The sequence below is a fragment of the Phytophthora sojae genome (assembly GCF_000149755.1).
Source record: "Phytophthora sojae unplaced genomic scaffold PHYSOscaffold_1, whole genome shotgun sequence".
NCBI lineage: Eukaryota > Oomycota > Peronosporomycetes > Peronosporales > Peronosporaceae > Phytophthora > Phytophthora sojae.
In genome coordinates, this window is record NW_009258115.1 from 1,974,341 (window position 1) to 1,987,342 (window position 13,002).

Sequence of the window (13,002 nt, forward strand, 5' to 3'; positions counted from 1 at the left end):
TACGGGAGTTGTTGAGGACTAGGTCGCGCCAATCGGGGGTAGAGTTGCGCTATATTTGTGCTGTTGAAAGTCGCCGCTACGGATGGTCTCTCGAGTTGTTGTATATGTTGTGGGCGCATCCGGCTACGCTGTGTATTTATATGCGCAATTTGATATATCGGTAATTAATGGCACGTTCGAAACAAACAAGTACGATCTACTCTTTGTAAATATCATATCCATAACGGTTCTGAACACAGTATTACCGGTAACACAGTGCTTCCTTCCTGGTTAGAAGGATGTTCATCTCAAAACATTCCATGCTATAAGCTTGAAGAGATTTAATTCCCCCTTCTGCACGTCATACTGGTGGACCACACATTGGCATGTTTGAATGCTCTACTGATGTTTTTCTCCTCTGTTCTGACAATGATTTGTCGCTGGCATTTCAACAAGAATGGGTTAGCAATGCACCTTGTTGTTTCTTCTTTAGCATGATAGATGTTGTTTGAGCCCTTCGTGCTACTTACGGTCTTTGGAAGGATATAATGGACTTCGTTGCCGGGGTGAAACAAAATCGAGCGTGCTCTGGAACTTTTCGAACTGTTCACGGGAGGCCATGAGCTCACGAAATCAATATTCCTTCAATTTGGAGTTGCTAGTGTATTGTGGGATCATTGTTTAAAATAGTACTGGAATCTTCGCAGTCAAGCATAACATTGGCAGGAGTTATAGGGAGGTTGTTTATCGTCCGTCATCGATGAACAGCGTGGGCCGAGCCGGACAAGGACAGCAGCGTTGCTAACGGTAGCATCAAATGCGGATTCACGTAAAGATCACGAGCATGTCCCCAACTTCTGTTGACACGCTGCGATATTTACATTTTTTCCCACAATATTCTCTCGAGCGAACCGCGAATGACGTGCAGCTCGATCCTGGTTCTCTTCTTTAGCTCCGAGGACCCGCCTCCACGGAGGTGATATTTCCGTAACTTCACCCACAAATAGATTTCAACGAATAAATGACATCTTTGGACATCGTCCATCCACGGAGTGGGAATTCCTGTAATTGTACCGAGATTTTTTGGTCAATCAGCGGCTCAAGCGTCTTCGCCTTGTCCCTGGTGGCCAGAGAGAAGCCGCTTGGTGTGAGCTCAAACCTCGACATACTGGCTAAGCTGACTAGCCAAGACATCTGGGAAGCTCATCGCGAAGGTCCCGCATCTCCGCGGCCTTCGATTTCCGGGATCGGCCGCGCGTGTCGTTCGCCAGCACCTCGCACGGGCCCAGACCAAGGCCGTCGACTTCGAAGCGGAGCTGCTCGTGGCGCTGACTACCCTGCGCAAGCCGACGCAGTAGCAGGCCGACCGAGTCGCGCTTGATGCGGCGGGTTTCGCCGTGTCGCAGCCTCGCCACAGGCACATGACTGAGATCGGAAATACGTTCAAGGAGAAGGGTGTGTGTGTGTGTGGCGCGGGTGAAAGTGCTCTCGACAGACGGGAGGGTGTTTTACCTTTAGGTCCTAAATAGAGGTTGCTGACCGTCGATTCAGCTCCCGCTTTATGATCGCCCACACGTTCCCAATTGGGTTGAGATCGGGGCTCTGGGCGGGGTGACGAAGGTCGTGGAGCCCCAAAGACTTCACGAACTTCGCCGTGGCCTTAGCGCGATGCTGTAATGGGCCTACTTTGGCTCACTACTTTAGCTTACACGTGTGCGCGTGTATGTGAGGAAGCGTAGCTTAGTTTAAATTAGAGTTAATTATACTCGGGCCTCCCAGTATAGATTAATCTAAATAAACGATCCAAATATTTTTTTGGGTTAAAATGAGAACTGCTATTTTTGTTTTATGTTTCTGACTTCCTCTAAATGTAATATTCTAAGATAGGAACCTGCCAACGGCTGGTTGGCAGAATTCCAATGCTATGCATGTCGCTCATTGGCTAAGAGATGCTGCTCTCAGCCAATAGGAATCCTAAGTCTCTATGGACCACCCGTCGTGGTGGTCGTAAATGTATGTAGCCTTTGGTGTGTCTACACCAAGGTCGAGAAAGTCTTTCGAACCTCTAACAGACGTCGTATCTGTTAGAGTTACAAGTGACTGTAGCCACTTGTGCGTGTAACCCTGTTACAGATGCACTGGAGCGTTGTCTACGTTGGGGCAGACCAGGGAGCTGGTGGGTGATCGGGATCTCCTGTTGAAGCAGGTGTCGGTAGTAGGCGCCGTCCACGGACTTCTCGCAGAAGTGCATCGTGCCGACGACGTCCGCACACCATCAACGACTTGCGGCTGGACTTGAAGGTCGGCACGACGCACTTCTCATAGAAGGCTTCGTGTGTCCGGCGCCACACCGACACACGACCGCTGGTATCGTGCAGCTCCACCGGTGCCTCGTCTGTAAAGAGGACATTCGCCCAGTCGTCCTTCTCCAGATGAGCCAGCCTCTTTGTATAGACGAGACACTGCTTGCGGTGTTTCTTGGAGAGGTAAGGTTTCTTCCTAGCAGAGCGGCCGTCAAGGCCGACTGCGTTGAGGCGGTTGCGCACCACCTGCGGTGACACCACGCGCCCAGCGTCCTTGGAAACCACAGCAACCAGGACCGCCGTGTGAAAAGGCTCGGTGGATTTCGCCACCGAACCCATGTCCAGCTGACCCGTATCAATCCAGGATGCTGACCCGTATCAATCAAGCAGACTTCAAGTGCGTCATGGCCGCGATGGATCTGGACCACCAACTGTCGGACACGAGCCGTAAGCTGAGCCCGAGGTCTGGGCGGAGCTCCGCTCAGACTCTGGGCTTGAGCGAAGATTGTCTGAGACCCGAAGTGTCTGGTGTTGGGTATCCCAAGGCTGAGCTGAGTCCAGGAAGCTGAGAGGAGCTACGCGGAGTCTGAGCTGAGCCTCGAGTGTGATGACCGGAGTCCCCGCTCGGGTCGAGGAGCTGAGTGGAGCCGGGTGGAGTTTGAGCTCAACCTCCCCAGTGGTTGTGGGGCCGTCGTCCAAGATGCCGAGATGAGGCGTCCGAGCGAGGTCGTGCCGAGCCCGAGCCCAGCTTTTACTGTGATCATGGAGCCTTCACCCAAGTCGACAAGCTGGGCGAGGATCGAAGGTCTGAGCGGAGTGACGTGGAGTCCGAGCCCGGCGTCGAATGCGATGTTTGAAGTCTTTGCTCAAGTCGAGAAGCCGAGCGGAGTGTTACAGACCTGAGTGGAGTGGCATGGGCCTGAGCGGAGTTGTCGGAGTCCAGTTGAAGTGCCGGGTGGAGAGTCGCTGAACTTAAGTCCAGACAGTGGTACTGATGGCGAAGTTGGTGGCACCGGCGAGTACACTCATCCGGTGAATCAGCCATGAGCCAGCCTACATTGGGTGCGACCGCCCAAGATCGCGGACACTTCAAGCGGATCTCAACGGCCTCCAGCGGCTCCAAGACGACGCCCGCCGACGTAGAGCCGCCGCATTGGCCAAGACCAAGGATATCGGGCGGATCTTCAAGGGCACCCGGTAAGCATACAGCCGACGCTCTTCGCGCAGCCAGTCAGTGTGTACCCAGGGGGATATTGCTCCCCCACTTAGTGAGTCCTAGTTTGTGCATGTGTAAACATTTAAACAGAGTTCGTTTTGCCCCGAAGGACGCACGTGGTGGAGGTCTTTGGCCAGAAGGTGTCTTGGCGATCATCCACACAAATTCAAGCTAACATATCAACGTTGTCAGAGTGCTTCGGTGCGACGGTAGTACGGTTATTTCATATTACTGTTACATCTTAGGGTGTATTTCATATTTTGGGTGGAAGGTGATCCATTCTGAGGTTTAGGCAGGGTAATTGTATTGTGTGCTTGGGGACATTGGCGTGCCCCGGTGCATTGTGTGATTATTAGTATCGGTTCATTGTGGACATGGTGCGCGGGTAGTCCCAGGGCGTGTGTGAGTGCCTTGGATTTGGACTAGACTCAAACCGAGTCACTAACTCCAGACCGGGTCGTTGCTTGACTCGAAGAGAAGAAAGGAGAAGCTGGTACGAGCCTCGCCCAAGCTCAGAGAAATAAAAGCGAACTCGGCCCAGACCCAGGCCGACCGGGAAAGAAGGGGTGTTGTGGTTCTGAGCCGGAACCAAAGAGAGGAAGTGGAGGCTATATTGTGTGTGGTGTTGTGTTCATTAAGGAAAACCCGGGGCATTTCGGGCTGTGGACACGTGCGGACTGGGACTCGCCAAGTGGGGAGCGAGTTTCGTCTGGGAACAGCTCCGGAGACCTTCAACATCGACAGCAGCTGGTGTGGCCGACGCAGGTCTGGGCCCACAGCGTAGCCGTGATCAAAAGAACCGCCAAGGGGATCGCAGAGTGAGGAACACACGCCTCGCCCGACCCGAGTCGGAGATGAGCCAAGCGTTTAAGCGGCTAAGCCAAGCGAAGTGGAGTGGGAGTGTTCGCTCAGTGGAAGGAGCTGAGCGGAACTCTTGCAGCGCTAAGCAGGGGTGAGCTAAGTGGTGCAAGGGCTGAGCGAAGACCAAGGTCGAGCGGTCTAGCAACCTGAGCCTGCAAAAAGCACGGGCGCTTCGTCACAGCCGCGCTGGAAAACCGATTGGCCTCAGTGTAGTAGAGAATGATGCGGTCATCGCGGGCAGTAGTGAGCCGGGGGCAGCCTTGGCGCGGAGCTACGACACAGTAGCCATTCAACTTGAAGTGCGCGATATTATCGCGCACTATGGAGCGAGCCATCTCCGGCTCTCTCGCGATTGTAGAGTAGCTGTAGCCCTTCTTCGACTTGCTAACGCAGAAACAACGAATATCGTACGTCGTTGGTCCATAGTTGAGCTTGACTTGTTGGAAGTGATGAGAATAGGAGAGTGAGAGCAGCTAGTGCGGCAACGTTCACTGCGTTGTCGCCAAAATGCATGGGTTCTTTCGAGCAACATTCGTGCAATAATATGAACCTCCATACAAATTTTAATATAATTGGAAAGAGGCCAGCCACTGGGCGCTCACTATATTTACACCTTGTTTTGAATAAACGTTGATGGCGGAACACTTCCCGCGAACCGATGTTATCGGCGAATGTTTTGCTCTTCGGGTTCGCTGGCGGTTCTAACCGTACCCGCAGCACTGCGATCCGATTACGGATTGTCTAGCTATTGCGCAGAATCGATGTTGAAGTTACCTGGGCGGCGACGTTCTGGAGCCGCTGTACAAAGTTAGCAAACCTTAATGATTCTACTACTTTCTTGTGCTTTGGGGTCTTTCCTATTATACAATTAATTACATCAGATCAGTTCTTACTCTGTATTTCTTACTAGACTTACGATTTCATAATCTTAGCACATTGGCGATTATTCAAGATTATATGGATCTATTTTTACGATTTATGGGCGATGCAATCTGGTAATGATAACGCTCGACAATCTACTTCAAGTCCGACCATGTGAGTTGACTACATCGCTATGGAACTGTAATGCTCTACTATCTTTATGGTCGCTATCTTCTAATCACAACACAGGCCCTTACACAGATGAAGCCCTCGTGATGCATGTTTTGCTACAGTGTGTCGGAATCTAGGTCAATATAATACGATAGATGCGCATCGTTTGTGTGGTACTGGGCTACATCCTGAATGGTGAAGTGTTCTTTTTGTGTGAACTGTTCGTTTTGACAATTTAGGTGCACGTGACGGGCGAACTGTGTGTAGTCTCCGGCTTGTGAGAGTGGTCTACCCGCTCTGTTGTGTGGTAGTACACCGCCCTCGCGTGATTCGGAAATCGGCGGGTTAGCTGACGAGCAATCCGCGATTTGACAGGATGATTTGGCCACTATTCGGAGGTGACGGAAAATGCCATTGCTAGCCAATAGCAATGTGTTACGTATAATATATGCCTGACATCAACTCCCGTACGCTGAGTATAATTATACTCAGTCCCAAATCGATTTTTCGGAGATGGCTTGCTTCAGATTACGATAGAGAAAACGAAACGGACGCAATGTAGGGGTGGTGGTTTCCTGGGCATACTGCAATCCTCCATATTCGCAGGCATGAGCTCCGAGCCATCTACACCCTCGAGCGAGCCAGCTGCACCCTCGAGCGCAAAGAAGGCAGTTCGATGAAACTGCCTTCTTTGCGCACGACATCGACGATGTCGTGCTGCTGCGAGCTGTGAACACGTTTCAACCATGGCGAGCTCCTGCGGGGACAGCTAACGGAGTCTTGAAGGTCGTTGAAGATATCGCGGTGCACTGTGGCGCAGACCCAGACTTTGGAGTCGACAAATCCGGTTTGGCCCTCAGGACCCGCTCTTCGACTTTAGTGATGAACTGTAAGCGCGATCAGTGTCGATCAATGCGTAAGTCGGGTACTGTTGAGCAGTATCAAGAGCGTGACAGGCTTCTACTCGACATACTCACTCAAACCAAAGACTGGGAGGAAAAAGTGGCCGCTGAAAATAGAATTAAGGACGCCAAGCAGCAAGCAATAGAGAGCTCCGGTGCACTGATGCGGCGTCTCGCGATGAATGAGTCCATCGAGGATTCCGACGGGGGCGATGATGACACCGGCGGAAATGCCACCGATGGGGCAAATACAGCAGGGTCAACCGCTCAAGCAGTCCAGAAGCGGCCTGGAAGCGCGCAAAAAGGGAAAGTCACCAAGCGAGAGCGACTGGCTGCCGTTATGGAGGCCCTGATCAAACGTTTGCAGACTGCTGGTGACGAGGATAGCGGCAAGTATGCATACAAAGCCCAGCGTCTGGCTTTTGAAGAAGATCAAGCCAACAAGCAGCGCCAGCACGAAGCAGGCGAAGCCGAACGCCGCTGACGCCACCGTCAGCACGAGATTGACCTTGAAAATCGCCGTTTGAAAGCAGACGAAGAGAGATAGAAGCGAATGTTTGATTTTATTCAAGCTGTCCTAAGAAACCACAAGTCGAAGGAGTAGAGTAAATGCGCTATACTCTACGAGTCAGTTGCATTTAGGTATGCATCGAGGGTTGGAGGAGCTAACCAAAAACAAACATGGAGATCTGATTGCCTAGTGGCTGCAAACAATTGTGGCAGATTTTCAACATGACACCCACAAAATGAGATTGCCAACAACAGGCGATTTCTTTTTGTCCTAATTTAGAATTTCCCCACAGTGTTTTCACTCGACCAAAGCCCCACTCCACGCTTTCTCTGACGCTACTCATGTCACGGTTTGAAGGCGGCCGCTGCGTTCGATGTGTCAATAGACGGGCAGCAAATATACCTGCTGCAGCCGTGGGCAGGATCACCGTACATTAGTTTCCCGCGAAATATTCCGCTTTGATCCTTTTCCATGAGGTCGAGCACTCCGCTGAGGTTAAGCATGGTTAAATCGTAGCGCCTACCTTCTAGCGAGCCGAACAAATTCACGATAATCCCGTCGGGGGCTTGGAGACTTTGCCAATTAAAACAGTGTCTGCGTGGATGGCCATTGCACACTGAGCGCTGTAAGTTTTCGTACTCGGAAGCAGGCTGAGAACGAGCACTAGGTCTTGCCTCATATTGTTTTATGCCATCAATAAATGACCAACAAGTTCTTAGTGGCGACCCCGTTTCATGGACAGCGGTGGCGTACTGGTTGATCCTCGAGCAAACAAGCTTGAACTTGAAATAGACCAATTCACGATGTTGACTAACACTAAGCTGCGCAGTAGCTTTGACGACTCAACTGTACGGCCACGTTCCACGGCCGAATTCGTCAGCAACCGTATGCAGCTTTCATGCCTCATAAAGTCGGTGACACAGCATAGCTAACGCCTCGACACGGTTAACGCGGTCTCCGGATGGAGTCGTCACTCCTTGTGCAGGAAGCCTCAGCTTTGATGCAAGAGTTCTTAGCTGGGCTATTGTGAATCGATAGCGGACCTTGGCCGTCGCATCGTCCAGCACGACCTCGAACGATTGACTTCTATTCACAGGAGGCGCCGCATCAAGCAACCAAAGGCAGTTCTGCTCTTGCAGTAGCCTCCGAAACCGGTTTCTCTTAGAAATCACCCAAACAGAGGCAGCGACCACTAGAGCTTGCTCTGCTGTCATCTTGGGAGCAACGAACACCATCTTCTCTCTGCAGGACGAATCTGAATGCCAAAGTCGCTTAAGATAGACGGCCGCTGTCATAAACCTATCCAAGTTTGAGTTAAGATTGGCGCCCTAAACACAGCCTATCTGCAAGTGAAGCTGAATCGTGGTCAATTTGGCCACTCCGAAAGTTCTCTTTTATGCCCATTTATAGAACATAAGAGAAGATAGTTCCCCATAAACAGGTGATATTTAGGCACCAAAATTTGCTTTAGAGTTGTTGCACTGCTCAGCGGAAGATAAGGGTTGAGAGCGAGGTATCAGCTGTTTCGAAGATTTTGTTTTGGATCAACCGCGGCACAGGCCAACTTTTGGATCAACATTTTAAGCGACGAATAAGGCTAATTCCTGACATATTATATAACTCGTAGGTCGAGTTTGATCCAAAAGTCGATCCTTCTCGTAGTGTTGTTGCCTTCATAAATTTATGTTATATTTTCAAAAAATATATTTTTTACTAAACACCATTTTGCGTAAATGCCGCGCCGCTCCAAGACCTGCCCCAAGTGCAAGAAGCGTTTCGCCACTCATGGCAACATGAAGCGCCACCAGAAGAAGGTGTTTGCGTGCGGCAAGCAGTTTGTTAAGCAACGCGAGGAGCTAGCCAAACAAAAGAAAGTCTACCGTAACCGCTACGACTATCTCAAGCGCCTCTGCCGTCTGCACGAGTATCAAGCCCCCCTCCCACCATTCGACGGCCCTCCGCCAGCCCAGACGCCGCCTCCACGACGGTCGACGCGTCGCGCGACCACGGCCGTCGAATCGTCGGGTACTGTCCCGTCAATTATCGAACCCATCATTGCCCATGTTCACTACTACATGGACGGGCGCGCAGGTAACGATTTCTATGATTAAAAATGTAGATTTATAACCTGGCAGAATTAGAAAATCGTTTCTAATCACAATAAAGACATTTCCCCCTAACATTTTCAACTAAACAGATGCTGAACTGAGCCAGTGACGTGCTGAGATTTGCCAAAACATGTCTGAATCTTATCCATTCGTGTCTTAATCGCAAATTTGATGCTGACAAACAACTCCATACTCAATTACAATCATGGAAAGTGTCATAGATATCGAAGTAAACAAATGTATTGTAAATTAAAGGCAAATTTCCATTTAAGATATGCAGGGAGGGTTTGTCCTGTGCATGTACTGTGGGCAAGTGACAAGCGTTAGTACTCCGCGGACATCGACGCCTCAGAAACCGTGTCACTAACTTCGCTTGGACTGTCTTCGGCCGTCTCCACTGCGCTCGAAGTTAGTCTGGGCCGGACTCGACGAGGTGTGCGCACCCTACGGTTGGCCACATCCGACAACGCGTCGACGTACCGTTGAGCCTCTGCCTCCAACACAACGATAAATTTCCGATGTCCGGGTGAGGATCCCCCATCGCGCGGTTCACCGTTCGATTATAGCGTTCCAACGGATTATTAGTCCGATTTACGATGTCCTCTTGCACGCCGAACACGTTCCAGTCTTCCGGCTTGTACTTTTAAATCCAGATGCGGACGAAATATTTCCAGAACTTGGCCCATGCTTCAGTAGAGAACGCGATGCCTTGGTCTTGACATTCCTCCCGAATAGTGCACTGCACATTGCGAATTCCAGAGCGCACACTTTCAAATTGGTGGATTGTAGTCAGCTCATCCATTGCCCCTTCTTCCATTGCAATGTTGACTTCGCGTTCAGTGATTCCGAGTTTGCGCATCTTTCGGCGTAGGGCTTGCTTGAAGTGAAAAAGACAGCCGATGACTTTGGCCCGGGGAAACTGATGTTTGACAGCGTTCATCCGAGCTTGTTCAAAGTCGCACGCGATGAACGCAGGGTCCATTGCAAAGTTGCAACACGCGTTGGTGTGATACAGGACGTAGTCGTACACCTTGGTGGGGTTCCCCGTAGTCAGCGCGTAGCAGCTTGGAATGCACAGTTTCGCGATTGCGTCGTACACCATCACGACTACCAGCTGGTAAACGTTCACTGGAACACAGTGGTATGTCCAGGGCTTTGCATTAACCACCTTTTGAGCTGTACCAGTACAGGTAATACGGATGAATGGTGTGCATTATTATCGTAGCATACTGCACAGAAATAGACAGTGTGTATAGTAATACAGTACTACAGTAGTAGATACAGCAGCAGTCTAATGAGCTCCCAAAGATTTACTAGGATAAACTATAGTATCCACATAAGTGCGATTCACAGCTAGTAAGTACGAATTGAGAACTGATTGATCTCGGAATCAATTCGGCGGAGTTGGAAGTAGATGGGTGCTGCTTTGTAGTTTGCTGTTATATTGTTGCGTAGTATACTGTAGAGTCGTGTGCATTTCGTAGAGAACCTAAATAATAATGAATGAAAGTATAGGATGGAGCGCGTTTCGGTGGTTCGATATCTCGGTCATCCATGCCACAGGAGTGTGGTGAAGCGGTGGGAGAAATCTGCCAAAGTGGCCGGACCCATCAATCTGGATCAAATGAGATCTCTCGTGAGAATGACGTCGATCTCAGAAGAGTGACCCGCCAAATATGATAGAGATCGACATTGATCGATATTGACAGGAATGGCGTCGATCTCGGTGAAGAGTTATGATCTCCGCCCCATGGATTACGCGGACCCCAGATACAGAGCCAGCGTCACCACCAATGTTCAAGGGAGCCAGATAGCACGCGCTAGGACCATATGAGAGCAAGAGAACGATAGGACAGAGGCCTTAGGCAAAGCTAACATTTAAACAGAGTTGATTTTACCTCCTTCTTCACAAGTGGTCTTCGCCTTCGTAATACCGGGCACAGGATATACTTTGGTCCACCCGACGCTACGCAAGTCGACTAAAACCCCAAGATCAAGGAACCTCGAACGCCAGGATAGCTTGGCCCAGCGTCCGTCAACCCTCACTGCGACCCACCGCTAGAGGAAGCGGCAAGCAAGCAAGGAAATGAAAGGAAGGTCACACACCGACCACAAGGCAACCCCACACCTGGCCGGCGAGTGTCGATCTAGACAACCCCAGATCGAAACCGCCACAACTACTCCGGCACAGCGTGAAGCATATCCGCGTTGCTGCCACAAGTTCCCGCTGTCCACCAGACAGTCCAAGACTCAACCCCAAGCACGTCTTCTCGAGGTCACCCGAAGAGCGATCCAGCCCACCGACGGGTACACAAGGTGAGGATCAGCAACTTCACGGAAGATCGGAGTACCCCCTCCGTTAGTCGGCAGTTCGGGCGCCGTGTGCAAGAGGACCCCCGCGATCTGCAAATTTCGCGGATCCACTTCGCCACAGTAAAGATGAGAACTGTTATTTGTGATTTATGGTTTGACTTCCCCTAAATGTAATATTCTAAACTAGATATCTGCCAACGGCTGGTTGGCAGGATTCCGCTAACATGCAAGTCGCTCATTGGCTAAAAGATGCTGCTTTCAGCCAATATGAATCCTAAATGTATATGAACCACCCGTCGTGGTGGTCCCAAAAGTACGTAGCCATTGGTGTACCTTACACCAAGGTCGAGAAAGTCTTTCGAACCCTCTAACAGACGTCGTGTCTGTTAGAGTTACAAGTGGTTGTAGCCACTTGTGTGTGTAACCCCGTTACAAGTTTCAATGTATACAGATCATTGGCCCTCTTTGTACTCAGAAAATTACATAGGGTTTCGAGGTTGTTCTATGAGTATGTGAGGATGTCTGAGGTGCCAACGGATCTTGCTTATCACTTCGGCACACTATCTTGAAGCTCAAAAAGGTCCATTTCACATTAGCAAGCGAAATCGACTGTTAGCAAATGGTATCGAGGAAATAGACCGCCGTTTTCAGCGAGGAAACAGTTCAAGCCAACTGGAGGTTGCAGATGTTCGTCCCGGCATGACAGGAATCCAACACCGCAAACGTTCATTAAGAGGCTGTGCGGTCGCCTACAACAGTACTGGGTCACAAATATTTCTGAATTTCTTCCCCGGCGACCCACAGCAGCAAATCCACATTTGGTTTTTAAACAGCAAAAATGTTGATGCTGACGAGGAAGAATTACCGATATTTATGCTGACCGCTTTGCAGGATGGTACGAAACTCGCGAGTTACTGATGAAAACTCGCTGACCTCTTACAGAAGACGAAAAGGGTATCTTGCTTGCGCAAGAGGATATGGTTATTTGCCGCGGTGATCTCGCTCAATGTGGCGAATTCTCCTCTTTTTAAACTGTGTCAGCATTCGCATGCACTGCTATTTAGATGGCGACCTTCCTGATGCGAGTTACCAATATATCATGGCACCAGGTTGGTCGATTCTGCATGCACCATGCAGTGCATGTTTGGTGCTGATTTCCGATTTAAATGCGACCAGCGTGAGCATGAACGAGTTGTCGTGTTTGCAAGAAAAAAAAGATTCTGAGAACGCATCGTCGCAGTCGCGACGTTAGGTGTAGAGGTCTACATGAATTTGAGCTTATAATTTCTGGACTGTTCGCACTTTTGGTAATAGAAAAATCATTTACTTAACCGCTCATTCATTAAAGCTGTGTCTAGTATAACTAATTCCGTTCCTGGTCGACTACAAAATTATGGCCCAGAATTCCTTTCATGTTGACTATAGATGATGACCGGCTACGACTATTTGAGGTCAACATCAAGTGATGACCTTCTATAACGATTTCAGACCAAAATCAGATGACACCCCATCCTCACGATTTCGGGTCAAATTCAATGACTATCTTTGTGATTGAAGCCAAAAGCTGACCTAGCATCCATGTTCGGGTCTGTTTTGAATAATGATCATGTATCACTTGCGTTATGGCCATAAAATGCCTAAACCGACTGTCCTGAGCTGATCAAAGCGATGTAAAGACCGGTAGGAATTGGTCGTGACAACGAAGATGACGATACCAAGCTCAAATGCCTGTGCCGCTACAAGTTCAACTTTTGCTGGTTCTAGGGCGCACAAACGG

At 50.0% G+C, this 13,002-nt stretch overlaps 6 protein-coding genes across 6 annotated transcripts; 3 read left to right on the forward strand and 3 right to left on the reverse strand.

Annotated features, from left to right (window-relative positions):
* Positions 1-1,160: 1,160 nt before the first annotated feature.
* PHYSODRAFT_320926 (hypothetical protein) lies at positions 1,161-2,621 on the reverse strand (the record flags this gene model as incomplete). The annotated part of the gene is made up of 4 exons (XM_009516056.1): positions 1,161-1,404; positions 1,520-1,650; positions 2,111-2,215; positions 2,253-2,621. 4 exons carry the CDS (start codon positions 2,619-2,621, stop codon positions 1,161-1,163), a joined length of 849 nt encoding a protein of 282 aa, XP_009514351.1.
* Positions 2,622-2,647: 26 nt separating this feature from the next.
* On the forward strand, positions 2,648-3,185 carry PHYSODRAFT_320927 (hypothetical protein; the record flags this gene model as incomplete). The annotated part of the gene is made up of 2 exons (XM_009516057.1): positions 2,648-2,729; positions 2,839-3,185. The coding sequence occupies 2 exons, from the start codon at positions 2,648-2,650 to the stop codon at positions 3,183-3,185; spliced, it is 429 nt and encodes a 142-aa protein (XP_009514352.1).
* Positions 3,186-6,171: 2,986 nt separating this feature from the next.
* On the forward strand, positions 6,172-6,777 carry PHYSODRAFT_474101 (hypothetical protein; the record flags this gene model as incomplete). Its single annotated transcript, XM_009516058.1, has 2 exons — positions 6,172-6,463; positions 6,569-6,777. Coding segments are annotated over 2 exons (501 nt in total), but the record flags the coding sequence as incomplete, so codon positions are not given.
* Positions 6,778-7,148: 371 nt separating this feature from the next.
* PHYSODRAFT_293159 (hypothetical protein) lies at positions 7,149-8,018 on the reverse strand (the record flags this gene model as incomplete). Its single annotated transcript, XM_009516059.1, has 2 exons — positions 7,149-7,620; positions 7,738-8,018. 2 exons carry the CDS (start codon positions 8,016-8,018, stop codon positions 7,149-7,151), a joined length of 753 nt encoding a protein of 250 aa, XP_009514354.1.
* Positions 8,019-8,537: 519 nt separating this feature from the next.
* On the forward strand, positions 8,538-8,915 carry PHYSODRAFT_320929 (hypothetical protein; the record flags this gene model as incomplete). Its single annotated transcript, XM_009516060.1, has 1 exon — positions 8,538-8,915. One exon carries the CDS (start codon positions 8,538-8,540, stop codon positions 8,913-8,915), a length of 378 nt encoding a protein of 125 aa, XP_009514355.1.
* Positions 8,916-9,555: 640 nt separating this feature from the next.
* On the reverse strand, positions 9,556-9,894 carry PHYSODRAFT_475293 (hypothetical protein; the record flags this gene model as incomplete). Its single annotated transcript, XM_009516061.1, has 1 exon — positions 9,556-9,894. One exon carries the CDS (start codon positions 9,892-9,894, stop codon positions 9,556-9,558), a length of 339 nt encoding a protein of 112 aa, XP_009514356.1.
* Between the last annotated feature and the right edge of the window lie 3,108 nt (positions 9,895-13,002).